General features: G+C 51.9%; 9 protein-coding genes across 9 annotated transcripts; 5 read left to right on the top strand and 4 right to left on the bottom strand.

The window, feature by feature from the left end:
- Positions 1–817: 817 nt before the first annotated feature.
- N7539_005790 (uncharacterized protein) lies at positions 818–3,680 on the bottom strand (the record flags this gene model as incomplete). The annotated part of the gene is made up of 3 exons (XM_056935392.1): positions 818–3,078; positions 3,149–3,301; positions 3,527–3,680. The coding sequence occupies 3 exons, from the start codon at positions 3,678–3,680 to the stop codon at positions 818–820; spliced, it is 2,568 nt and encodes an 855-aa protein (XP_056789264.1).
- Positions 3,681–6,694: 3,014 nt separating this feature from the next.
- tim9 (protein transporter TIM9) lies at positions 6,695–7,230 on the top strand (the record flags this gene model as incomplete). The annotated part of the gene is made up of 3 exons (XM_056935393.1): positions 6,695–6,702; positions 6,773–6,842; positions 7,036–7,230. 3 exons carry the CDS (start codon positions 6,695–6,697, stop codon positions 7,228–7,230), a joined length of 273 nt encoding a protein of 90 aa, XP_056789265.1.
- A 2,962-nt stretch (positions 7,231–10,192) lies between these two features.
- On the top strand, positions 10,193–11,862 carry N7539_005792 (bifunctional alcohol dehydrogenase/S-(hydroxymethyl)glutathione dehydrogenase; the record flags this gene model as incomplete). Its single annotated transcript, XM_056935394.1, has 5 exons — positions 10,193–10,318; positions 10,357–10,471; positions 10,639–10,774; positions 10,911–11,548; positions 11,648–11,862. 5 exons carry the CDS (start codon positions 10,193–10,195, stop codon positions 11,860–11,862), a joined length of 1,230 nt encoding a protein of 409 aa, XP_056789266.1.
- Positions 11,863–12,733: 871 nt separating this feature from the next.
- N7539_005793 (putative 1-aminocyclopropane-1-carboxylate deaminase) lies at positions 12,734–12,946 on the top strand (the record flags this gene model as incomplete). Its single annotated transcript, XM_056935395.1, has 1 exon — positions 12,734–12,946. One exon carries the CDS (start codon positions 12,734–12,736, stop codon positions 12,944–12,946), a length of 213 nt encoding a protein of 70 aa, XP_056789267.1.
- Positions 12,947–13,343: 397 nt separating this feature from the next.
- N7539_005794 (inositol-3-phosphate synthase INO1) lies at positions 13,344–15,008 on the bottom strand (the record flags this gene model as incomplete). Its single annotated transcript, XM_056935396.1, has 2 exons — positions 13,344–14,244; positions 14,314–15,008. The coding sequence occupies 2 exons, from the start codon at positions 15,006–15,008 to the stop codon at positions 13,344–13,346; spliced, it is 1,596 nt and encodes a 531-aa protein (XP_056789268.1).
- A 3,081-nt stretch (positions 15,009–18,089) lies between these two features.
- Positions 18,090–18,462, top strand: N7539_005795 (uncharacterized protein; the record flags this gene model as incomplete). The annotated part of the gene is made up of 2 exons (XM_056935397.1): positions 18,090–18,168; positions 18,203–18,462. 2 exons carry the CDS (start codon positions 18,090–18,092, stop codon positions 18,460–18,462), a joined length of 339 nt encoding a protein of 112 aa, XP_056789269.1.
- An 868-nt stretch (positions 18,463–19,330) lies between these two features.
- Positions 19,331–21,140, bottom strand: N7539_005796 (zinc-dependent alcohol dehydrogenase; the record flags this gene model as incomplete). Its single annotated transcript, XM_056935398.1, has 7 exons — positions 19,331–19,515; positions 19,622–19,878; positions 19,999–20,049; positions 20,126–20,219; positions 20,281–20,361; positions 20,428–20,449; positions 20,874–21,140. The coding sequence occupies 7 exons, from the start codon at positions 21,138–21,140 to the stop codon at positions 19,331–19,333; spliced, it is 957 nt and encodes a 318-aa protein (XP_056789270.1).
- Positions 21,141–21,752: 612 nt separating this feature from the next.
- Positions 21,753–22,640, bottom strand: N7539_005797 (ADP-ribosylation factor family protein; the record flags this gene model as incomplete). Its single annotated transcript, XM_056935399.1, has 5 exons — positions 21,753–21,779; positions 21,874–22,197; positions 22,269–22,352; positions 22,433–22,471; positions 22,566–22,640. 5 exons carry the CDS (start codon positions 22,638–22,640, stop codon positions 21,753–21,755), a joined length of 549 nt encoding a protein of 182 aa, XP_056789271.1.
- Positions 22,641–23,206: 566 nt separating this feature from the next.
- Positions 23,207–25,590, top strand: N7539_005798 (putative chromatin remodeling complex subunit (Arp8); the record flags this gene model as incomplete). Its single annotated transcript, XM_056935400.1, has 4 exons — positions 23,207–23,246; positions 23,320–23,398; positions 23,508–23,922; positions 23,992–25,590. 4 exons carry the CDS (start codon positions 23,207–23,209, stop codon positions 25,588–25,590), a joined length of 2,133 nt encoding a protein of 710 aa, XP_056789272.1.
- Positions 25,591–26,297: the final 707 nt, after the last annotated feature.

Raw genomic sequence — 26,297 nt, forward strand, 5'->3', positions numbered from 1 at the left:
TTGATGTATCTCTTGGGGAGGCTCCGGTTTGGCTCGGGATGGGAGACGGGATGCGGCTTGATGGTAAGTGGGGACCGATTTGACACATTTGCACCGCCATGGCGGCCTTGTTTGGCAGGCAAAATTTAAAGGCACTAGCATTCCAACGTTGCGAATGGGGGGAAACGCAATACATGATTGTCAAGATTGAAAGGGTCCTTTGAGATACAAGATTTCAACACTAGCTTGTGCTTTGGGTACTTTCAATATGGCTAATCCATTAAGCATCATCTCTGTAGAAGAGTGGTGTCGAGTCGTTGACAACTTAGACTAGATTCGTAAATCTCTACTAACCAGAATCTACTGAAAATCCTATATTGGAGCTTGAGCCGCTTTCATTGAGCCACCGAGACCGGTTGAGCCATACTTTATAGTAGAGAATACCACAAATAAGGTGGTACAGGGATCAGCAAACACTAAACGGTGCCAGCAACATGTATAACACAAGGTCAGGGCTGGCACGGATATCACACTAAAGAAGAGCAAAAGCAAAGTATCCTGACACAAAAAGGAATTATGAAAGCAATCCTAGCGAAATGGAGACACTAGGCACACCTGAAGGCATCATATTGAACACGTACTGGACTGTTCACGGAAACCAGATAGTGTGATGGACGGGAATTTAAACTCTAGGGGAAAAGGACTGCGTCGCCTTGTGAGATGAAAGTCCTGGTGTCATCAATACACAAGTGGACTCGGTATAAAACAAAGAAGAACGTGGTTCGGAATCGTCGTGTCTCGCGTCGGCGTGAGCGGATGCGTTCAGGCCATCGGTGAATTAGGCTTTTGAGGGGTCGGCTGGCACAGCCGTGTCCATAGGCGCAGTGGACAATTCGCGGGATACTGTTTGCCCAGGTGCTGGCACGTGTTTTGATTCCTCGGTCACAGCCAAGGGAACCTTGGGGCTATGTGGTTCTTCCGGGATGGCTGATGGAAACCCAGCTGCTGGAGTAGGAGACGTGGGCGGCCTTGCTAACCCCTCCCTATGCTGATCTGTAGGCACTTCGACGGAAGAATTGCCATTTGTCTGGGAAGAGCGCGATTGCGGTGACTGATGTGCCGCAATCGAATCTGGTTCTGACTCGGCTGGGCTCTTTGCACGTTCACGCTCATCCTTCACGACTTGTTGCATCTTCGCCTTGAACTTGCCAAATAGGCTTCTCTTCTCGGGCTCACCGCTTTGGACCGAGTTGCTCTGGACGCCCGCATCCAGTGCCAATGGCTGACTGGTAGGATCAAAGCTTTGGTGTGATCCACTGCCCAGTGAGGTGTTGCTCATTTCGGTCCCGGAGTCCACGGCAAGCAATGGAGGCGAGGCCAACCCCAATCCCATCTGCTCATTGCTGCGTTTCGCAGTCCTATGGAACCGCCAGCTGCGACGATTGTCTCTATACTCAAAGCGAGGTCCTTCTTCGGGCTGATCCAGGTCTGAATGATCAGTAAACGATGACCGAGAGTTCATGGACGGTGTGCGCGACCGATGAGGTTTCAGGGAGCTATCAGTGTGCGGTTGTGACGAGGAATCCCCAACTGTAGGTGTCGATTCAAAGGGCGCATCGCGGTTGCCCAAGGTGGCGGTACTTGGCGGCTTCGGAGTCGTGTCACCTACATCCATGGACTTCTGCGACGTGGCCGTCTCTTGAGATGAATCCCAATGTGGATCAAGAGAGTTGGTCGAGCTCTGCGCGCTGATACTGGCACTGCCGGGGATGCGTTTCTTTCTCAGACGATTAGGCTGTCGAGTTTCCCCGTCCGGGGGCGGAGATTTTGTGAAGAAACTAGCCAGCTTACGCTCGCGCGTGGGCGTAACGACCTGGGGAGGTGGGGAGAAAGAATTTGTCAGACCCTGAAGCGGGATGCTCTGTGAGGTAGGTCCTGCGGGTAGCGGACTCCTGGGTGAGCTTTGCGCTTGGTAGGTGGGCAGAGGTGTTGCGCGGTCGATTATGTTCAATTTTTCAGCGGCAGCCAGCGGTATAGGGCCGTGAGTAGAGGTATGAACATAAGTAGTACCAGAACCAACACTCGCAACAGAAGACGTGGAGCCGGCTTGTTGCGGCCCGATTTCCTCACGGGGCGATGGCGCGGCGCTTGGTGACCGGGAACTTTGATGGGAGATGGAGAGGTTCGACGGATTTTGCGTGGCACGTTCTGCGGCGCGAGCGTAGCGAGCTTGAGCTACAACCGGCCCCATTTTAGAGGGAACGGTGTTGCTGCGATGCACACCTCCTCCCGAGACGGACGTAGGTGTGCTAGGACTGGGGGCGTTGCTTGACTGGCGTGAATTGCGCGAGTTACGCGAAGATACGGAAACGTTACGTCGAAGGCCATCGACCCTACGGTGGCTGTCGTTGCTGGCGCTCGCGTTCGAGACGGACCGCCGAATGTTCGAAGCAGTTGAGGGGCGTTGTCCCAGGCCACCCTCCGCTTTGGAGGCAGCGGCAGGCTGGAAGCCAGCTTCGACTTCCTTGACTTGTTGTTCATCTGGCGTGGTGCCACTCATGCCGACCAAGAAGTGATCTTGGTTTTCAATGAGGAAAATCAGAACGTCCTGACTCAACTTGTACTCTTCAGGCGACATGTCGTGTTGGGGGTGAGACAGTAGTCCCGGTTGGAAGATCGCGGAGAGATTGGCGGAGGTCATTCGGTTCTGATCCGACTTGGAAGCAAAGACGGCCAGAAGATCCAAGATGTAGAGGAGCAATTGCTTGTTCAAGGGAGGAAGCTCTACGATGAGGCGCTGGTAGGTCTCTACCGCCTTAGCGTGGTCGAACTGAGTGGCTTCGAGCGGCTCGATTTGGTCCTGCGCCTGTCGTTGGTAGACGCGCAGGGGTTCGCGAAAGCGCTCGTAGAATTCTAGGGGAACGATGGGCTCGGGCAGTTGATTCAAGTACCGACGAAGAACATTGGCGGCGTCGTGCACGGTGTATCCCGACCAGTCCAAGCCTTTTCCATACCGTTCGGGGGAATCGAAGATCTCCTGCAAGTCTTTGATGCGCTTCGCTGATCCGCTGAGACGGAAAATTCCTTCCACATCCGTCGCTGTTGGCCGAGTCATTAGCCGGTCGGCTCGCTCAGAGGAGGAGGCAGATCAATTGGAAAATGCACGTACCTCGATCTTTCAAAAAGACACCGCACTTGGCCACGACAATAGGGACATATCCGTAGATATGACTTTTTCCATTTTCGCCAGTAAGAGAGATAGCAACATTTGCATATTTGATGCTGACATTGAGGGGGACGCCGAAGATACCTCGCGGTTGCTCTGTCGCATCGAGATACGGGTTAGCAGGCGCTCGCGAACGAGTCCAAGAAATGGGTTAGGCCGATATCAACGATAAGCGCCCGAAGACTGAATGACTAGGAAGCAATAGTGGAACCTGCGACGGGTGTAGAACAACGAAGAGAGTGATTGTGGAGGACAATGCAAATTGGGCGAACGGGCTCGATCTTGCGACGACGACTGTACAACTCTCACACAAAACCATACCTTTGACATCGTCTTTTCTTGTATTTCGTTTGAACTGCCTCCACCACGAGGCCAAGTCTCTCTTAGAAGGCGGGGAGTTGGAGCCGGTCGGGTCAGGAGGTGTCACGAGCGGGTGACCAGGCTCCAGGCCCGCCTGCGACTTGCCGGCCATCATGACGAGTCCGCGATCGAATGACTATGGCCTGGTCGACGAGACGTGCGAGGCGACTCAAGGATCGCAGTGGGCGAGTTGCGACTGTTCGAAACCAGAGAGTGGAGGGGGAAGATGAAATGCGGGAGCGTCGAAAGGCACCCTGCGTCACCGCCCTCCGTGGAGGAGATCCCGTGTAAATCCTGGGGCTGGGCCCAGGGTGACAAGGTGGCAAACGAACAAGGGACTCACACTTGTGTTCGCATGCACCGTTGGACGTGATCGAGTATTCCAAGCAGAAGGGGGCGTATGGGGATTTTGTCGGAGCAAGACTGAAGGCAGGGAGAGGTACGGAGGAGTGAGGAAAGAAGGGAAGACGGAGAGGAGGGAGAGGAGGGAGAAATTATGGTTAGAGGGTGAGGTGCGCGACAGGTAGGTCCGAGGATGAAAATGGATGGTCGGGTCGCGGAGGACAGAGCTTTGGGGGGGGATGAGAAAAGGCCATACACATCCAAGTGTAAGTGTCGGTCGTTAGGCACTGAGTCAAGCCAGTCGAGAACGGGCGAGAAGGGAAGGGGGGGGGGGCCGCCGAATGGTCCTTTTGAGCGGCGGAGATTGTTTTAGGGTCCAATTTGGGTTGGAAAGTGGGCACGAGCCACACTTTGCACCTCTGGCGGGACCCAAGACGCTGCCGGTGGAACAGGGATTCGTGAGTCCGAAGCTGCAAGTGGTCTTGAGAGATGACAAGAGTCTTAATCGGGAGACGGAGTAGTCGAGAAGAAGGAGAAGAAGAAGAAAAAGAAGAAGGATTGAACAGATGGCTCATGCGACATTTTCCGAAGATGATGCGATTGTTCCTAAACAAACGCAAACTGGGATGGTCGTCCCAATCATCCACTTCATATGATCTTGTTTTTGAGGGGATGGTGCGCGCAACGTGAGTAGTGAGCAGTGACGAAGGTCCTGTAGACGAAAGCTAGAGGGTCCAGTTACTGCAGTTACCTATTCGATCTGCAGGCGAATAAAGCGAAGCTCGACCGATGTTAAAGGCGAGTCTAGAGTCCAGACAGGGTCGACGCATGGCTTGGACTCCGTACCCATCGGTCACCTGAGGGGCCGACAGGTGAGCAAGTCTTTGGATTCATGGGGACTTGGTCCGAGAACCTTTATGAGAAGCAGGAGTAAGTTGGCCCAAGAGCCAGTATATCAGCTGGTACAAGGGATTGGCCCTACTGGCTACTACTTCCATTACAACCAAAATGTACCTATGCTTGCTTTTTCGAATCGAAGGGGTCAAGTGCGGAGTGTGGACCGGGCACAAGCCACTAAAGTACCAACACCGAGATTTCCTTCGAGAAGCTTTTCAAGGTACATCTTCGCGGGGCGATCTGAACTACTACTGTACTTTAGGTAGTCCCTGAATTAGTACATGAGTCTCACGAGTAGTAGGACTCCTACCTCCCTTGCGGTTGCTATGTTACTAACCTTGCGTAGCAGGTACGAAGGTAGTAGTCTTACTGTCTTAGACGTACTACTACTAGGTAGTTACCTTAGTCCATAAGTTAGTCGGTAGTCTATACTCACGTAGACTTACAGTATTATGGAAATACAAGCTACTCGCGCTAATGCAAGGAGTCAGTTCAGACACTATTTTATGGCGATACATTCACGACGGGGCCTATCTTGCTATGTCAGAGTCGTTCTTTGTCGAGCCACGGCTGTCTTCCCTATTGATCGTAGGAAGCGCAATTCAAGATGACCATTGCCGACTTCGATCATGGAGTGCTGCTGTTGTACGTACATCATGAGGTGTCACCGAGTTCCTCACCCGAGCCATGAGTCTGACAGATGCGTGCAAGAGTGAGTGCACGACATCAGGTTCATGGTTGAATTTCCGGCCAAGTTATTTATAGTGCTCGCGTTTCTTCAGACCCTTGGCTGAGTGTCCGAGTCCAGCGAACGGACTGGGGCCAAGTCGTCTCGACCCAACAACGGGCCTTTACCTAAGCCGACCAGGGAGTGGAGGGTCTGGAATGGGCGCCGGATTCAGGAACCAGCATCCAAGTGCTTCCCGGGCTCCATCGGTTCCAGAGTTCTGCAACACTAAGCCGACTAGCCGACAAGTGGGCCCTTCAGGCACCATTTCGGGGGATTGGTGTACTCTTCCCCTCTGGAAGTTCCAAGGAAGAGTCATCTTCTGTTCTTTCAGCGTAAGTATTTTCTTTGGAAGTGAATGATTGCTCAAGCGTAGACTGAGCCGTCCATATCTGTCAGAGCTCACAGTGTTGACATGAAACTTTGCAAGAGTCTTTCATCCAGGCTTGTCCCATGGGCGATGGAGTGCCTACCGAAGTGCGCGCCGACGATCCATTCATGTCATTGGAGGCTTCCGCTGGCACAATACTTGTTCGATGTATGCCTCAAGAATGAGACATCATGTAGTGATGGAGAAAAGTGGACTGGAGGACGAGTCGGTAGGCTTTCACCACCAACGCCGCGGTGGCCTCGAATACCTGCAACGAGCACAGGGCACCAACCTAAACATAGGTATGCTTTGGTAGCTGCTCTTCTGCTCTTTGTTTATCCATGCAGACAGGTGCTCTACTCAAAGCAAAAGGCATGGTCCATTCTGACAGGATTCGCATCCTGCGAGTCTGGCACCGATGACGAGCGACAAGAAATGAGAATTCTGCAGGGGTGTCGCTATCCGCTTCCGTTTTAAGAAGCTCACTCTTTGGCTGAGCTCAAGCCGCAAGAACCGTGTGGGGGAACAGCATCGAGGGTCAGGGCCCACCGGAGGGGGAACTTTTCAGGCACGTGAAGATAAGATACAGCTCTAATCACGCTGGCCTGTCTCCCATGCACGTGACTAGAATTCGGGTCGGCGGACAAACGTAGTTGCGAACAGCAGCTTCGGAGCTTCACGCTTGGCCGGACAGGTGGTTGATCACGATCAACGAACTAACAATCGAATTGATCAACACCAACTCATATCCTGTTCCGAAACATCGTTTTTCTTCCTCAATCAACATCACATCATGGACGGGTATGCCACATGAATCCCCAAGTTCTCTTGGAGTCTCATAGCCTTCCGATACTGACCGAATGAAATACAGCCTCAACGCAAACGAGCAGCGCGAGTTCGCCAGCCGTATGGAGCGCAGGCAAATGAAGGAGTTTATGACTGTGAGTCAATCATGATGCTTTTATGTCGCCGGTGCCATGATACGCTTCACTCTTTCGAACAAGCACCGGCCTCGGATGAAACTTTTGTTCAACTTCCGGCCTCCGCACCCTTCGCATCAGCATCGGCACTTTCCATCAGATGATCACCCTATATTTGTCCTTCGTACTCATCATTTCCGTCTTTTTTTTGCAGATGTATTCCAAGATGGTCCAACGTTGCTTCGATGACTGCGTCACCGATTTCACCACCAAGTCCCTCACCAACCGGGAAGAGACATGCCTGATGCGCTGCATCGATAAGAATCTCAAGAGCTCTCAGCGCCTGAATGAGCGATTCCAGGAGCAGAACGCTGCCATGATGCAGAGCGGTCAGCTTGGCCCTAAATAAACGTGACAAATCACAATGGACATGGGAATGACAAACGTAACGTCCCCCAAAGGAGAACTCTGGCGGGGGGAGGGGAACCTTTGACGCCATGGAACCTGACCGGGAATCATGTTGGCGATCAACGCGTTTTTTTCTATGTCGACGGGGTCCAATTGTTGTGGTCCCGACTATTTGGAACCAAAGCGATTCCGGTGTTTTGTCCGAATGGCATGAGCAGTGAGCACAGTGCCTCGTGCTACTTTGGATGCGGCTTGAAAAATTACGATTGAGTGCGTTGCACTGACTTCAACAATCAAACCAGGAGAGCCCACTGGGGCCTGTGATCTCCGGGGAGGTAACCTCCTTATCATGTACTATAGTATATCAAATGCGATGGATCAGGGAAAGGTTCCCTGTTCTTGTCTACTATCTCTTGGAGATCGTCACCGAATCTATATAAGAAGGGCATTGCCTCCGGACCGGACTCGATGCTCAATTGCACTCTGCCAGCATTTTGGGCTTATTGGTTTTCTGGTCTCGAGCTCACGCCAGCCCTACTTGATCAGAGGGGAATGCGAGGCAGATTTCCCAGGTCAGTTCCTGCGAGAGGTCTCCATCCTCGACGACACCGAGCAGTCTTCACCTTGTGCGCGCATGTCGCAGTCTTCCAGTGACCCATTCTGTTCTCTCATCGTTCCTGTAGAACGTGCTCTCTGGGTGGGTTCCACTTTATTCTTTACCGCGAAGAGGCAGGATACGTGCTGTAAGCCCGCTTGGGATGGTCTCGGGAAAAAAGACACTCCCCTCGTTTGTCCGTCTCTACAAAGAAGTCGTCTCACATGATATCTCCTGTCTTGACATTAAACAGTGCTTTACAGTATTAGGCTTGGCCCACCAAACTACTTACAGTAACTGAGATTGTCCCAACTCCCCGGGTCCTCCTCAGTCGATTGAACACAGCACAAGTTGTTAACAACTATATAGTAGACAGTATACTATACACTATACACTATACACTGTCTAGTACATATACAGTGATACACTTATGTTACCGTCACACGATCAAACTAAAATGCTGTTTCCCACGGAAACCTTTGCTCCTTCGGGACTTGACGATAACAACAGCCGTGATAAGACTCGGGAGCGGTCCCGTCTCCCGTGTTCCGGCCTGGGCTGAGTCATAAAGGTTAAGCTTGAGACCAATGAGGGGCTTGTCAAGGTGCATTGATCGGCCACACGAGCGGCTGCTTCTGCCGGTACTCAGCGAGTCAGCAGTGAAGCACTGTAGCAGCTTGATACATCAGTTATGCAGAAGTGGTCGCGCTTCGAGATTCAACTCCTCGAGTATAGTCATGTACAGTACAGTCAACAGTGAGTATACTGTACTGTAAATTACCCCTCGTCTCCATCCCGCCCAGCCTCAATAGTTCGTGCGGGGTTCTTTTTTGGAGTGCGTGAGGTGGTATGCTCCTGACTCGGACAGGCTGTTAGAGTCGTACTTAGTACTCACTACTCAGTGCACTCGGTATTGCCTCTATTCAAGGGATTCAAGGTACAGCGTCTATAGACCCCAGAAAAATTGTATGGGTACCCTGCACTCGTAATGGAAAGATAGTGTAAGCATCCCCTTCATATGCCTTTACCCGGAAACCTGTAAATCCATCTATCTTCAAGAGCTCCTAAGGTTACAAATGTCGTACAAATGTACGATATTTGTAATGCCTTTGTGGGGACTGTGACGAAATAACGTATTAAAGATTGCGATGTGATTATGAAGCAGTAGTAGCTTTGTATCCATAGTACTAGGTACTTTCGTCCGATGAAGGTAACGTCGTCAATCCTACTTTTTTCCACACAGTGCCAGTCATGACTTATGAGTGCATTCAAGAATCCCTCTGTGATAGGTACTAGACCTTGGAGGTACAGCATACAATAGCATTGAGATCTGATGCATGCCATCGAGTTACAATTCACCTTGCCCTGACTTTCTCCCGCGGGTCCCAGTGGAAAAGTTGGGTAGAGAACTCGGGTGAGGGCGGACCGGCCGGCCGTTGCGGACGATGCCCCTCATCCTCTTCTCCTCATTTGGATTCCACTCTTGGGGGTTTCGTCATGGATGTTTGGAAGTGTATTGTCGTACTGATATGTACTGGGATAGGTTCATAGTTCATAGTTGTATGTTGTTTGCAGTTTGCACCGGTCCATTTCAATCTTCGCAGCAAGACTTGGAGAATTGGCACTGTCGTTGATAGGCTCTGGAGCTCGTACTTCGTAGCTACGTAGATGTAGCTCTACAATCATGCTCCTGCGCCCCTAAATAGTATTGTGACGCAGAACCCTGGCAACGCCATCGTCCGTTTTCGACTGATAGCATTATACGAACTCAACCTGCCTTGTCCACTCCGACTGCCTTGACTCTGTAATGCTATAAACAAGGACATGGTTGCTTGTCAAATGATACATCATTACAGGACTGTACAGCTGTCCATCTCCTCAGTGACAGTCACCTTCCCCCCACTCTCCTCATTGCGGCCTGCTTCATTTGCCGCTCCACTTCCGTCGCCCGGGACTGGAGCAAGCCACCTTCAAAACCTCACCTTCGTCCGCCTTTTCTCCTCTCCGTCTTTACATCGTCGAGAGGTCATTCTGGTGAGTCCTGTGCTGTGCGACTTGCTTTCCAACCCTCACTCTCCCGATTCAATTTGCATTTTCTTCCTCTGCCTTGACCACCTCGAACTGACCGTGCTGCGATCTTGTCGCTAAAAGGACTTTTGTGTTGAAGAAGACCATACTTTCTGCTTCCATACCTTCAAGTTCTTGCTTCTCTAAACATGGCCGATACCGTCGGAAAGGTAAATTGCTCAATGGCTCGGCCAGAGATCTTCCAAGTCACTTGCAGGACGAGGCGAAGCTAACGACGTGCACGATAGACCATCACTTGCAAGGTAAATACCATCGTCACCCCGTTGCTAGCGCGGGAAAAATGACGTTTTGGTCGACCTACCCCGCGGTATCCCGCGACGCCGCCGCGGCGCGCCACGCTATGCGCCGCACCATGCTCCGATCGAGGATTTACCAAGAGTCGCGAAGCATTGGTCTACTGCATTGGGTATGGAAATGCTGATCTGTCGTTTTCTTTCTTCATAGGCTGCTATTGCCTGGGCTGCCGGTGAGCCTCTGTCTGTTGAGGATGTTGAAGTTGCTCCTCCCAAGGCGCATGAAGTCCGTATTCAGATTCACCATACTGGTGTCTGCCACACCGGTAAGTACAAAGCCTGTCAGAAGGTCATCGTGAGGAGAAGCATGATGATGATGATGATGATGATGATGATGATGATGATGATGATGACCAAGCTGGCAATGGCCACCCTGGTGATTGAAAATCAAGTTCACCTGAAAAAGACTGACTCTTTCAAACTCGCGGTGTAGATGCCTACACCTTGTCTGGAAAGGATCCCGAGGGTGCTTTCCCCATCGTCCTGGGTCACGAGGGCGCCGGTGTTGTCGAGTCGGTCGGAGAGGGTGTGACCTCTGTCAAGCCTGGTGACTATGTGATTGCTCTCTAGTAAGTCTTTCTTCTCAACCTGCGGCAGATGACGGGTTCTCTGTTGGGCCTTGGAATGGACTGGGACCGAGTGTTCCTCACCGGGCCATCGGCCAGGTCAAAGTCCCCTGAGCTGACTCGTTGCAATCTGCCACAGTACCCCCGAATGCCGAGAGTGCAAGTTCTGCAAGTCCGGCAAGACCAACCTGTGCGGTAAGATCCGTGCCACTCAGGGTAAGGGTGTCATGCCCGATGGTACCACTCGTTTCAAGGCTCGTGGTAAGGACATTCTACACTTCATGGGCACCTCCACCTTCTCTCAGTACACCGTCGTGGCCGATATCTCCGTCGTGGCCGTGACTCCCAAGATTGCCACTGACCGCGCTTGTCTGTTGGGCTGTGGTATCACCACCGGTTACGGTGCGGCCGTCGAGACCGCCAAGGTCGAGGAGGGCTCCAATGTGGCCGTCTTCGGTGTCGGTTGTGTCGGTCTCTCCGTCGTGCAGGGTGCCGTGCGCAACAAGGCTGGTATGATCATCGCGGTCGATGTCAATGACGGCAAGGAGGCCTGGGCCCGCAAGTTCGGTGCCACTCACTTTGTCAACCCCAGCAAGCTGCAGGGCAAGACCATCCAGGAGCACTTGATTGAGATGACGGATGGTGGCTGCGACTACACCTTCGACTGCACTGGTAATGTCGGGGTGATGCGTGCTGCCCTCGAGGCTTGCCACAAGGGTTGGGGTGAGAGCATCGTCATCGGTGTGGCAGCTGCTGGTCAGGAGATTTCCACTCGTCGTAAGTTTTTACAGGCCTCCCCCTTTCCCCCTCCGGTTTCAGGTGATTCTTCTCACGGGTTGATGATTCATATGGCTGACATGTTTCATACTTCTATAGCATTCCAATTGGTCACCGGTCGTGTGTGGAAGGGATGCGCCTTTGGTGGTATCAAGGGCCGCACCCAATTGCCCGGTCTTGTGGATGATTATCTGACGGGCAAGCTCAAGGTGGATGAGTTTATCACCCACCGTGAGCCATTGGCCAACATCAACAAGGCCTTTGAAGAGATGAAGGCCGGTGACTGTGTCCGCTGCGTAGTGAGCATGGATTAAAGGTGATGTGAGACTTCATGATATGGATGATGAATTTCCTAGATGTTAATTCTTTTTTTTTTTTTTTGGTGAAGAAAACAAAAGCTCTTTTAGCTTGCGGTTGAAGCACGTTCAAGAAATCGAGACCTTCTTTTTCCAATCTTGACGTACGAAGGGAGACAGAAAATCCAAAGGGGGCTGAGTCCGATAAGTATTTCCAGGTAGGGTACCTAGTGGACTGCACTGGACTGGATTGGACTAGTCACCAGACTAGTCTGAATCGGCGTATAAGACGAACGTGCAGGAAGCAGTGGCTCGCTTTCCATTCTTCTTGAAATTGAACCTTTACACCAGACTACTCTTGACGGCTCCCGTGAGTCGTGACCCGTCCACCTACAAGCTTATGCGGATACCCGACCCCTACGGGCCCTACCCATCTACATATTGTGTCTCGTCAGAGACACCACAACAATAGACTAGGCTAACTTCTTTGGAATATACGCTTAGACGCGGGGGAGGGGGGACATACGATAGTCTTCTCTAGTTCCCTTATTCCCTGGGGGGGGGAGAGAGGCGTTCTGCTATAGCGGTCTAAAGTACAAATCAAATGACCTCAGACCTACAGACCCCAACCTTACTTTTTTAGGACCGACGCTAGCCTATAATAGGGCTAGATTCGACAGATCTGGATCTGCCCACGATACTGGTGTACATCCGGCTGGAATGCTAGCCCGGTGTATAGACTAGACTATAGAATTCAAAATGTCATTGGCATCGAAGCCTCGGCCACCGTCGAGACGAATCGCGCGCAGATCTTGCGCATTGCGAAACAAACGGCCGCCAAGACCGGAGTTGATCGAAGAGGACTTTTCCGACGCGGACGTCATCCTGGATGATCGGTTCCACGCGGGCACGTATGGAAATTCCCGACAAGAGAAGCTGGGGGGCGATCGAGGATGCGGGTCGGATGGAGGCGTTCGTCACGGATCCCGTGGACGAGGGGAAGAGCTTTGCCGGCATGATCGACATGATTTGGAACGGGGAGACTCGGGGTGGAAACGTCTTGTATGCGCATTTGGGTGGGCAGTTCCGCAGTTGGCCTTGAATGCTGTTCATCAATTGGGGAGATCCAAGGTGTGAGAGTTAGTCGGTAGAGTATAGGTCCATCACAGACTCAGACTCACCCACAGAACCATGAGAATGCTATGATGGTTTGACCGTCTACTGGAAAGCAACACATCGACCAATATCCTACATACCTAGTAACCTACCACTACACTCTACAGTAATACAAAGTACCTGACAAACTATGGTGGACTGTCGAGTATAGACATCAGAGTCTAGCGAGTCCAGTCTTGAAGCTCTACGAGAAACTCACAACGCAGTCTCAAGAGAATGGCGAAGAGAGAAGAATCACGCACGTTCATTGTGAAACGAAGGTCAATAGTTGGTAGTAAGCGGCGTCAAACCACAGTCATCTGCAGCGGCGGGTCCATCATGGCCTAGAACAGCTTGTGCTCCAAAGTCATCTCCGACTCGGGCTGCAAACCAACACAGGCACGGAAGATGTTGATCAACGCCGAACGCTGCTTGCCCAGAGCATTGACCACGGGGGTACCGGGAGGGGTCAGAGGAGCCTTCAGCATGTAGCTGAGCACGCTCAGCACACTGTGGAAGCCCTTGTACTCGGCCGACTCGCTGTCGGCCTTCCAGCTGACACGGGTCATCATCTCGGCCAGCACCACCAGATCGATGATCAGGGGCGAAGCCAAGAGCGAGTCCTCGCAGATGTTGAACAAGCTGATGGTCTGGTGACCACCCATGAAGATCTCGGCGTAGTACTCATCCAGCGCACGCTTGTTGTCCCCGACGGCAGGCATGTACTTGATGACCACGGTGTGGTCCGGGTGCTCATCCTTCTCGTACAGGATGTGGTTGGCCGCCACCATGTCGTCCACCACGTTGGACTTGGAAATCTCCTTGGAGCGGAACTGCCGCTGGGAGCTCAGGTTCTTGCCATCGTTGTTACCCAGGTGGTTGTAGCTGGCAATCGAAGTAAGTTTGATGCCGGCGTTGATCAGGAAATCGACCAGGGCGGACTTCATCTTGGTCTGACCCGACTTGAAGTCGTCCCCACCGACGAAAGCGCCGTGCTGCTCGGCCAACTGCAGCGCACCGGGCACAAAGGTGTTCTGGGGCGAGCCGTTGATGAAGGGGGCATTCTCCAGGATACAGGCCACCGCAAAGACGGTGGAAGGAGAAACTTCCTCATGACCGTTCTTGATGGCGTTGAGCAAGTTGTCGGCAGTGTCGTTGACGCCGGGCACCAAGTCCGCATAGCGTTCAGTGTTGGCGGTCCACATGACAATGACCTTGTCGAGGCCATTCTGAGCCTTGAAGTCACTACCCAGATATCAGCACGAGGGACCAAGATGCATTTGGGGGGTTTCTGCCGTCGGATGCGAGACTCACCGAATGTCCTTGCGGAGGTGCTCGACGTGAGCCCACGAGGCCTTGGTACCCTCGACGACATTGTCGGCACGATCCTCCTGGTTGGCGGCGATAAAGTCCGGGTAGTAGATACTGGGCAGGGGCTTCATCTCGGCCATTTCCTTGCGGACCATGGCCTTGAGGCTGGGTTCCAGGACCTGAGCACGATCCATGGAGGCGGCCAGATCGAGGCTGCTGATGTCCCAACCCCCGATGACCAGGTCATTCGGGTGGACCATAGGGAGCAAGTCCCGGAAGGGGATGTTGATCTCCTCGCCGGTCTGGGCCTCGGTACCCAGCTTGACGGTGGAGCCCATGACGATGGAGCCATAGTAGTTGGCCTTCTGCTTGCCTTCCCGGGTCTCCCAAGCGAGACCGCGGCGGTTGGCAATGATACCCGCGGTCACGGTGGAACCGTTGTTGCCACCCCAGCCGACGAGCATCATCCCCACCTTGCCGACCTTCCGGTCGACCTTGAAGTGGTAGTCGATGGCCTTGGGGGTGGCCACCAACTTGTTGTCGGCGGTGCGGGTGATCTCGGTGGTCTGATAGGCATAGCGACTCTTGATCTCGTCGTCGGTGTAGACCACGTTGGGAGACTGCACGGTGAAGAGGGGAGCCGCCTCTGGGCGAGCCGACCCGTTCAAGGGAGCATCCGAGCTAGCGTGAGGAGCCATTGCGTTCACCAGAAAGCGGACGAAATAGCGGGAAGGGTGATTTGATGGGAGCTCTGGATGGATTTACTCTTTACTGCGAGAATAACGCGTAATCTGCCGCCCCTCCACGCTTGGAAGTGCGTCGGCCGTTGAACGGGTGGTGCCGCCTGGAGTGGAAGAGAGTATGTGAGTATACGGGTCGAATGAGATGGGGCTTGGACGACGAGAGAGCCCAATTGGAGTACGTGGGCTCCGGCGGTGATTTCATCGCCCTTCTGGATCTCCCAGGCATATGACGCCGGAGGCCAGTACGGTAGGGGGGAGGGGGACAGTGATGCATCTTCCAACGTGCCAGGACAAGACGGGACTTACGAGTTCAGCTGTGTGGCGAAAATTTTGACGGCTGTATGTGATCACTGTCTCGAGGAGAAGTGATCAAACCTACTGACAAGGCTTATACGGACCGAAGAAATGGGAAATGGGAAGGTTGATGATTTTGCAATCAGGTAGGAAGGACGGAAGCGATGGTGAAGCAGAGGCGAGGAAAGAGGGGAAAGAGGGAAGAAAACCAGCGTTGTGGGCAGGGTGGACAGGACCAGGTTAAATAGTGTCCAGTGTCAACAGTCCACTGGACTACTCGTCCGTCTTGGTTGAGGTATGCCTCGTGCCCAGTGCCCACCGGGTCTACATCTGCATTGACCGGTCTGTTCACTTCTCCGTCCCCTTTGTGCAGTGGCCCACCGGCATCGAGTGCATGATGATGATGGTCGAGTCCACGCCCGACTGGGAAGCTGGGAATCCACCGGAGACGAGCTCCGCCTGGGTGGGCCTCCGGACTTTGGCGGTGCGGGAGTACCTCATTCCTCACTGCAGTTACTCCGGGAGAAAAGTACCCAGTCATCCTACGTTCAACGTTGAACCAGCGGAGTCTTCTCTGGCTGGGGGGGGTTCTCTGCTTGCATCCCCAGTTCTGCCCGGAATTGGGCCCCTCTTTTTTTTTTTTTTTTTTTTTTTTTTACTGGGGTGGTTCGGTTTCCCCTCCTCCCCCCTTTTTTTGTTTTTTGGTTTTGAGATTTGAACGTTCTCTTGATCACTTTGGATCTTCCAATGGGTTCGATGCGAGGTGGATATCGTGTGCACAGGACCATTCTGCCTACATTCTCGTCCCTCGGTTAATTCTGCAAAAGGGTATCCGAGAGGTGAGAAACTGAGAAGGCTCACGGGCGTGCCCGCAAAACGAAAGGTGCCAAAGGTCCCCGCATGGAGTTGTTTACTAACTCCGCCGTGTCATGGCCCGTGGGTACTACAGTCGTACTGTACTACAGTACCAAAGGACTACAGTAGTACCCCCCTTGACCGGTACTCATGAATCTCGTACCTCCAAAGGGCGTAGTCCCTCGCACGTGAAAACAGTTAGACGAAGCGTGGGCGTGTCCAACTTCCCGTGCTTGACGTCTCCACCCTCATCAACCGACGAGACTTGTTCCGTCGGGTCATCCAGACTTTTCGTCGTCGGAAGAGTCTCTCGCGCCGGTCCATCGAACGCCTCTCGCTTCCTGGGCCAACAGACGCTTCGTTTTGCGGCGGTCATTGGTGACGACGGGCACGGGGTGTACTGGACTGAACAAGTGCATAGGATTAGGGATTGACTTACTGAGTTGGTAGATAGGCGGGAGGCTTGACTGGTCCCCCCTTTTTTTTCTTCCTTTTTTCTTCCTTTTTTCTTCCTTTTTTCTTCCTTTTTTCTTCCTTTTTTCTTCCTTTTTTCTTCCTTTTTTCTTCTTTTCCCCCATGCTGCTCTTCGCGACCTAAATCTATGAGCTATTTCACCATCGATCAAGTTGAGAAGAGTTGAACACGCAAACCACGGCTCACCCGCGTCGACGGTCGACCTCCTGACAGGACAGGACATCTCCGCCGTGGAACAGGATTATCTGGTGCCTGGCCCATCGTCAGTTTCAAAGCTCTCGCGGCACACATCGAGACGCGAACCAGCGGATGATCCGTGCTGGATGCATCCGCCCAACTCAAACCGTCGAGGCGCAATCGGGACTCGCACCAGTCCCCAGTCGCTGGTCGTCCGGGGACCCATCCGAGAGGACCGAGACACACGAGCCTGGACAGTCGTCCAGGGGTCAACCCGTCGGGCTGTTGTTCATTCGTTCCCAAGCAGACGAGCGGCATCTCGCGGGGCTGTCAGAAAGGCGGTCTGCAGGCTGCAGGCTGCAGGCTGCAGGCTGGACTGGTGCCGGCGGAATCCATGTCTGTTCTCAACCCGGGAAAGGGTCTTGAGCAGAACACGAACACGACGTTTCGAATTCAATATGTAGCCGCGTACTCATGAGCAGGAATCGCAGTCGCATGCATGAGCTGCGTACTCATGAGCAGGAATCGGAGTCGCATGCATGAAGCTATAGCAACTTGGCACCGGTATACTACTGGACAAGTGGACAGTTACTGACTAGTAGTACTGACTAGTTATACTCGGCTTTGTGCCCGAATCGAAAATCAAAATAGTTGCCTTCTAAGTGATTCTCATACTTTCGAGTTTCCACTCTCCCCGAGTAAGCCAACATGGTGGCCCTGACAAAGATATACTCCGTCTAGGAAGATCAAGTGCCACTGATCTGATGGGTATCTTTCGAAGCTCCCCGCATCATGGAATGACTCCAGTCTGAAAAGCATCATCTGTCCACACCTCATAAGGCTGGACTTGGTCTACTACCTCAGAAGGTACTGTACCCTACCTTAATCCAAATCGTACACTACCTAATTCAGCCCACTTCCAACGGATCATACCAACACTGAACACTCAACGAGCAGCGCGACCAGAACAGGACCAGCGACCAGGCATCACTGTGACATGGAAAAACAGCCCTGCATATCACATTCGATCATGAACACTACATCCCCGACACAGTTCATAAAATGCCGGAGTTGACGATTTCCAATCCCTCTCACGCCAATCCCAATTTGCTTCTCCTCGATCTTATGGCTTCCGATCCCGCCCAAAAAAAAAAGAAATCAATTTTTTTATCAATTAATGTTTTACCCCCCCTCTTTGCAGATCTTTCCTGGAGGACAAATTTCTTGATCGCCGTCATGGTGGCTGCCGCTATTCGCCCGATATCCCTTCGTCTATTCGTGCTGGTCCTGACTCCATTTAGCCGGGTGTCCTTAGGTTGGCCACCTCGCTAGCCTGGGTTTACTTGCAGGCCTGCTCATTCCCCAACTTCTGCCCCAGTTCTCCAAACAAGATCCCGGTGTCTCGTTCCTCACGCGCCAACGCGAACCGACCACCAACGAACCAGCCGAACAGCCCAACCCCGAAGATGCACCCACCGAAACAATGATAGCCACCCCGACAAGCCCATGCGGCGCAGACGCCTGCACCAAGCCAGGAACCCTCGCATGCTCGAGCTGCGAAAAGCCCAAACCCCAATACTGCAGCGCCGCATGCCAAAAACAACCCTGAGAGACGCATAAGCGCCACTGCGCCGGAGCCCAAATGTACAATTGCTTCATTATCCGCGCGGCTCCGCCTACGGGGAACACCAACCCCGCAGATCGCATTGAGAAATTCTCCTTGCAGGCCTACGGCACCGAACTGGGCGAAATGGCAAAGTTGAGGCGGAAACGGAGCTAGCCCGGTGCTCATGAAGCGGGCAAATTCTATTCTCATCAGCCGAGGGTGGATAACTGGTACTACTACTGTACTACATGTACAAGGTCCTCGGGACGGGGCTTGCCCGTGAACGATCATGTGACGCGATGCGCGCAGAATCGGGAGGTGATCCGTGGTGATGTTGCGGTGATTAGACCTGGTCCAGAGGACTCTGATGCTTACGAGGAGGTTTTTCACCAAGACCCATCTTGCAAAGACGTTGTTTTTACTATCAAACCGAGGACTCTCGGACTGTCTTTGAGGTACGAGAGCGGTCCCGAATCTCGAAACGAATCGGGTTCCCGCCGGGTTTCTTAGATGGAGTCCCTCATATCACGATCTGACTTGTCAGATACAAAACAGGCTGACGCCTATCAGTCACGACGTAGGTCCCCTAAGATGTATATTACTCGGGAAACTGCCGAGAAAAAAAAATAATTCAATGAATATAGATCGCTAAAAAGCAAGATTCGAATACATTTCATGAAATCATGAAAAATGTATGGGCCTTGCATTGACCATCCTTGGCCATATCATCCGACGTAGATCTACGATTATAACAACCAAAGCTCTTGTCTTGGGGAAAGAACGCCATGGGACATGTGCCGCCGAAGCTCGCTGACAAGACTACACCAGACAGGTAACATGTATGGCCATCACGGAGCCTGATCAGAGTGCCTTACTCCGGAATTCGCAACACCACACGACCCTCAATCTCGGAATTCTCAAGACGCTTCAGAACGTCCACAATGTCTTCGAGATCATAGACATCGATTCGAGCCATGATATCGCCCGCCACCGCCATTTCCATCAGTTCGTTCATCTCCTCTTTGCTTCCGGCCGAGTTGCCAATAATAGTCAGACCTATCAACACAGATCGTCAACTTCAGCACGCCTCGGGGCCAGATATAAGTATTCAAGAGAACTGTGGAAACAGTGCTCTGATCATTTGAAATTCCACTGCACTCACCTTTCACAATCATTTCGAACGGCGTAGCCGGTAGTCGAAATGGAGAATTCGGAATCCCCACGCACACAAGGGTCCCCAGACGACGAAGCATCTGCATGCTCTGTTCGTAGGCCTTTTCACCATTGGCGGTGCAGATGACGGCATGTGCACCCAGCCCAGACGTGGCCTTTTGAACGGCTTCGACAATGTCCACTTGTCTAAAGTCGAGGAATTGGGAGGCTCCGAGCTCGAGACACAATTTGCGCTTTTTTTCGCCGCTGTAATGGTATCGTGGTGTGAGTTTGGTGGAGGTGGAGGTGGTCCATCATACAAGCAGAGGATTTGCATCTTGGGAAGGGGTTCGGAGGATGGAGACTGGGACCTGGCTTTCCACTGACCTGTCAATAGCGAGTACCCCGAGTCCTTTCTTTGCTGCAATTTGAACGCCCCTTTTGATGTTCATGGAGCGTGCGGTTAGTAGACAGCACATGAGCATGGAGCAAGAACTCCTTGTTCTCAGCTTACATGTGTCCCAGTCCCCCGCCTGCTCCTAGAATCACAATAAAGTCACCTGGGCGTGCTTTTGTCTTCTTGATCGATGAGTACATGGCAATGCCAGCTGGATGAAATGAGCATACTCAGGCGGAACAACAAAACAATATCCCAATACGAGGTCTTACCGCATAGAAGGGGAGCCGCTGTGTCAGGAGATAGTTCTGCTGGGATTTTTGTAGCATGCACGGCTGGCGTGACGATGTATTCTATAAATGAGGATGCATTTCAGCATTCCTTATCTCATTGATCTGGGGCTTTTGCACGTAGCATACGCTGAAATGTTCCAGGAACATTCTGAACAAGAACAGATTAGCTCGTCTGAATATCAGAAAACCGTAATGACCAACACGACCTAGCGTTTCTAACAGCCAGTAGATGAAACCAGGGCTGCGATTGTGGTGGTTTGCAAAGCATCCGATACAGAGGTGTCTGTGGCCCAAGGACTTACTGCTCCAGCATTCTTCTGAAGTGGACAAGAACTGTGATTTATCTCACAGATCTCGCAGCTCAGACAAGAACTGTATAGCCATCTAGTATGTATCGCAGTCAACAACTGTCTGAGTCTTGCAACGTAGAATTGGATAAACTCACCGAATTCCCAACCTCTGGCCAATCCATTCCTCCTCGTTCAAGTTACCTCCAACTAGACAGAAATACCATGTTTAGTACCAAGATGCGAAAGCCTGGGCCTCTTTCATGGAATCTATCATGGTCGAACGACATCCATATTCTCGTCTGCAATGTCTTCCTCACCTGATACTACCTTGCCCACTCCTTCATGGCCCGCAACATCAGTCAACATTGGAGTGTCACCACGAATGCTGTGGACATCACTGTGGCAGACTCCAGAATACTCCAACTTGACAAGAACCTCTCCATCACCTGGCTTGGGAACCGGGTGCGTCTTGCTAATAGTAACAGTGAGAGACCCATCTGGCCCCGAAGGTGGAATAGCGGCTGCAATCTGAGTAGACGGGATAGTCATATTGCGTACGGAGAGAAGCTCAGTCCGTGTTTGAAGAGCAAATTTTTTGCACGCTGAAAGCTAGCACAACGAGTGTTTTCCGCGGAAATTGACGAAGCAATAAAGATAAGTAAAAGTCAAAAACGCAGGAATTGTTATTCCTCGTTGAAGCACTAGGATCAAATCCTTGGTCCCATCTACATGCGGCAGAATGCGGGGGTTACATGGCGCTTATCTTTTGCAGGGCAAGATAACCGAATATCAGCCCATAGCCCCATTATAGTGACCACTCAAGATAAAAGCCTCTGTGACCATGTTCGAAAGAGCGACTCGCCTCTTATAGTAGAGGCTATATCTTCCTTATAAGCGTGATTATGAACATAGCGCTTAGGACCTGCCATACCGGCATTTGTATTAATTACCCTGTTCGTCATCTCTTATCCACAAATAAAAACACAATAGCGATATAAGACAAGGTCTTTGTTCGTCCGATACAAAGACGAATGGAAAAAGTGACACGGCTCCTCAGAATGCAGCAAGAACACATGCGCCGAACCATAAGCGGCGTGGAGTGCAAAGGTATATCAAAATGGAAAATCAGGAGAAACTCTAGAGCGAAGGGAACCAAACCCCTTACGCGTTCTCAGCTTCAATCGTTTGCTAGCGAAAGTGATACGAATCAGTGGGTGCCCATTTGAAAACGACACGAGAGGCAGAGTCATAGGACCCCTTTGAGAGTACGGGAAAGACATACCACGAGCCAATCCATGCCTTCATTGATACCCTTGCCGTCAATTGCGGAACAAGCCACAATACTCCAGTTCCGGTCTCGAAGTTCACCTAGCTTCAAGGCCTCGGAGATTTCTCCGGCACCTTTGGCTCCTGGCTGGTCTTGCTTGTTGGCAAAGACCAGCAGCGCAGCATCTCGTAGTTCTTCTTCGTTCAGCATAGCTGCTAGCTCGTCCGCCGCAGTCCCAAGTCGCTCGATATCTGTTGAGTCGATGACGAAGATGACGGCAGCTGTGTTGGCATAGTAACACCGCCAATATGGGCGAATCGATGTCTGACCACCAAGATCCTAGCATGAAAGGCCTTATTACAACCAGTTCAAAAGACGGGTTCGAACCATTGCAATCCGCAGGGACTTACCCAAACATTCAGGTTCAAGTTTTTGTATGTAACTGACTCGACGTTGAATCCAATTGTCGGTATAGTTGTGACAACCTCGCCAATCTGCATACACACTAATTAGTCATGATATTGGGAAAGTAATTCACTTGGACTTCACGCGGAATGTTGACTGTAACTCTTACCTTCAGCCTGTAGAGAAGAGTTGTCTTTCCAGCATTGTCCTACACCCACGAGAACACTGTTAGCTCTTTCTCTGCGTCTCGCATGGTCGCCAAAGCTCCGACATTCTCCTGACAAGGGTCATAGGATGCGTACAAGGCCGAGAATCAAAATCCGAATCTCCTTCTTCGACCAGACAAGGGACCAAAGGCGTGATAAAGAGCCACCCATCTTCGAGCCGTGTAAAAGTTCCTTTCGAGAAATGTCGCGATCGCGAAGCGCGGGGAATCGACGTCAACACTGAGTGCAGGGTATAGCTCTCGCTCGTCTCAAATTGAGCGATACTGCTGTGACGGAGAGGTGGGGGAGGGGAAGTTCAGGCTGCGTATCGAGAGATGGTAACAATGTCACTTTCGCACTGGAAACAAATCACGCAGCCAACCTGACATATGAGTGCTGCGCAGGTGGCGATCTACTTGCCCGTAGACCCTTTGCCTGTGAGCTCGGGCGGTGAATCGGAGACACGATCAACTAGCGCCGCTATTCATGGATAAGACCTCGCGCCTCCCGGCTCCAACAACCCAAATTCAATTCAATAGAGCATCACTCTCCTTGTCCCTGTTGAGGTGACGAAAAGTGTGGCTGTTTCACGAAAACTTTCAATTTCCCCGTGACAACGTCAACGAGACCATTCGACAACGATCAATATTCGAATCCTCGCCGGCGCATTTCGCTCGCCGCGGACCATTAGCTGGGGGCACGCTTGAATAACCATCAATAGCAGCAAGTCGCTCAAGATGGTGGGCAAGAAATCGGGCAAGGCCCTTCGCGACGAAGGTAGGCAAGCTTGTCGCATTCTGTCTGCGAGTCAATATTCTGCGCGAAATATACCTAAACAACGTCCATTTAGGCCTGGAGCGAACAGACAACAATATGCCTCTGACGAACTGGCCGCAGGTCGCACCCATCAACCAAAAAAACTACTACACGTGAGTTTCCGAGCCAGTTTGTTCGTGGTGTTGAGCTGCCCCACGAGATATGGCTTGCCTTATCCCCCCAGTGCCCAGTGCCCAGTGCTGATTGCTTTGTTATTGCTAGCGAATATCTCAAGAGAGACGATCAGTTCCTTGCCTTTCGCCTGGCCAACGAAGAAGCGCGCACCAAGATGACCAAAAAAGCCAAAGATCGTGACCGCGCCCGTGCGATGGACAAGTCGACCGCCAACGACGAAGCGGACGCAGAAGTTGACGCCGATGCTGACGAAGATGCAAACTCCGAAGATGAAGACGACACAGAAACTGAAGCTGCAGGATCTAAAGTAATCGTGATTCACGTGGGCAGTCAAAATCTGCGGATCGGGCTATCGAGCGATGCGTTGCCAAAGACCATGCCTATGGTAATCGCGAGAAAGTCTCAAATCAACGAAAGCGACGAGCGAGAAGAGCCGAAGCCGAAGAGACTAAAGCGAGATGATGGAACTGACGAAGATCCCGAGCGAGCATTTGGTGAAGAGGTAAGTTCCTCATGTAAATCTTGTCCCGCGCAGGTCCCAGTCTTGCTTACTCCAACATAATTGTGACAGTGGTCCTCTCATTACACCAAAATGTCGGCAGACCTCAAAGCCCGTATGAAGGCGAACAAGAGACGCATGCTGCCCAACCCAAAGGAGGGTGTTATCAACTTCAATCGCAAACAAACGCCGGATTCAATCTCAGAGCATAACGATCCCGAGCGAGTTGATTGGACAGAACTTGAGAACCCTGCGCCAGAGTACATTGTTGGTCAACCCGCCTTAAGGATTCCCGATGCCTCCAAGCCCCGCTACAAGATCAGCTGGCCCATTCAGTATGGATGGTGCAATGAGCGTGACTACAACAGCAAGCGAATGCTCTTCACTGATATCTCTGTCATTATCGAAGAGGCCATCAAGACTCAACTGGGGCTTACTCGAAAGAAAGAGTGGTCGCAGTACTCCTGTGTCTTCGTCATTCCTGATCTGTATGAAAAGTCATACGTCACACAGATTCTGGAGATGCTGATGCGCGAATTCTCGTTCGCTCGCGTCTGCTTCATTCAAGAAAGCTTGGCCGCGACCTTTGGTGCTGGATTTACTTCCGCTTGTGTTGTTGACATCGGAGCGCAAAAGACGTCGATCTGCTGCGTAGAGGAAGGCATGTGCATCGAGAACTCCCGAGTCAATCTGAAGATGGGCGGAAACGATGTGACGGAAACCTTTATCAAAATGATGCTGCACGACTACTTCCCATATTACGACATTAACCTATGGCGACGATACGATTATCTCCTGGCCGAGGAGTTGAAGAAGAACATCTGCACCCTCGATGAGGCTAAAGTCTCCCCTCAGGCATATGACCTCCACCTCCGCGTTTCGGGTCATGACACGCAAAAGCACAATTTCAAGGTCTTCGACGAAGGCCACTTGGCGCCAATGGGCTTCTTTGAGCCCACAATCTTCGACAACCAAATGAAGCTCACAGGACGACGAAAATTGATTGAAAGATCCACGGACATCTACGACGGCCAGCCTAACGATCCTACTTCCGCCGCCCAATCCGAGATTATGACAGCTCTTGCGCCTCCGCTCGCTCCCAATGAGAAGATGAATGGAGAGTCCGAAAGTCAAGCTGCTCCAGCTCGCCCAGCGCTTGGTCGGATTCAGGAGCAAGATGCCACTCCGCGGTCCTCGGTCGCCGGATCTCCTGCGCCGGAGAACGCCGGAACTCCTCAGGCTGGCGGAACCACCGCGCCCGCTTCTGTACCGACGACTCAGTCCGCCCGTGATCCTGTCGAATACCGAGATGATATTCTACCTATCTTCCCTCTCGACAATGCCATTCTGACCTCTATCGCCCATGCCGCTCGCTCGGATGAGAAAAAGATGCGTGATTTTATTGGTGGTATCATGGTGGTTGGAGGTGGAAGCCTCACGAACGAACTACATGCTTTCCTTGAGGCACGATTGAAGGCTCTTCGCCCCGGTTTCTTGAAAGAGATCATGATCGGCGTGCCGCCTCGTGACTTGGATGCCCAGGTGGTCGTTTGGAAGGGTGCAAGCATCTTCGGTAAACTGGATAACACGAATGACAGCTGGATCGGCCAGCTTGAATACGATCGACTGGGCCATCGTCTACTGACGCACAAGTGCATGTGGGCCTATTAGACTTTTGGAACAAGTCTACAACTACAGGTACATTTCGTACCCACGCACTTATCAGGCTTTGATTAAGAGACTTGGTGTTCAGGTGCAATATTGGAGGGATAGCGTTTCATCGATATATTCAATTAATTGTGGTCTCTCATGTCACCGGCGTTTTCGCATCACATGTCTGTCTTCTGTGGTATTACCTTGGAGTGCTGTCTCAACTTTGACTCCGCTCATCACTCATCGAAAGCCTACCTAAGGTGCTGACAAAGTTGACTTGAGATGAATTGCCCTCCGAATTACTGCAGTGGGAGAGGGCTTCATTACGTAAAGGAAGGCAGCAAAGAGACGAGAGCAACAGATCGAATCAGAGCAACGCCCATTTAATTAAACAATTCGATTCTGCTCAATAGGCGATCAAGTAAACAGAGGCAACTTCCGTCAATCCAATTGTGACTGAAAGTGGTTCAATGGTTTCATTCTCCCACAGTGCTAAAGACCTTGGTCCACATGTTAAGCAACGAGGCGGCCTGACACGGCAAAAAAAGGGCTTGGACAAACACTTCGGTCCGTCAACGAGCATCTCGTAGGCGGAGCGCACCGCGGTATAGGGACCAGAGGACCCCAAACACTTTGGCCGCATCCAACTTTTCCTCTCACGCTTTCCAACTCTTTTTTCTCTTACAATATCCCTTTTTGGCCCTTATTACCAAAACAACACGAAT

Source organism: Penicillium diatomitis (genome assembly GCF_028827545.1).
Source record: "Penicillium diatomitis strain IBT 30728 chromosome Unknown utg000006l_segment0_segment0, whole genome shotgun sequence".
NCBI classification, from domain to species: domain Eukaryota; kingdom Fungi; phylum Ascomycota; class Eurotiomycetes; order Eurotiales; family Aspergillaceae; genus Penicillium; species Penicillium diatomitis.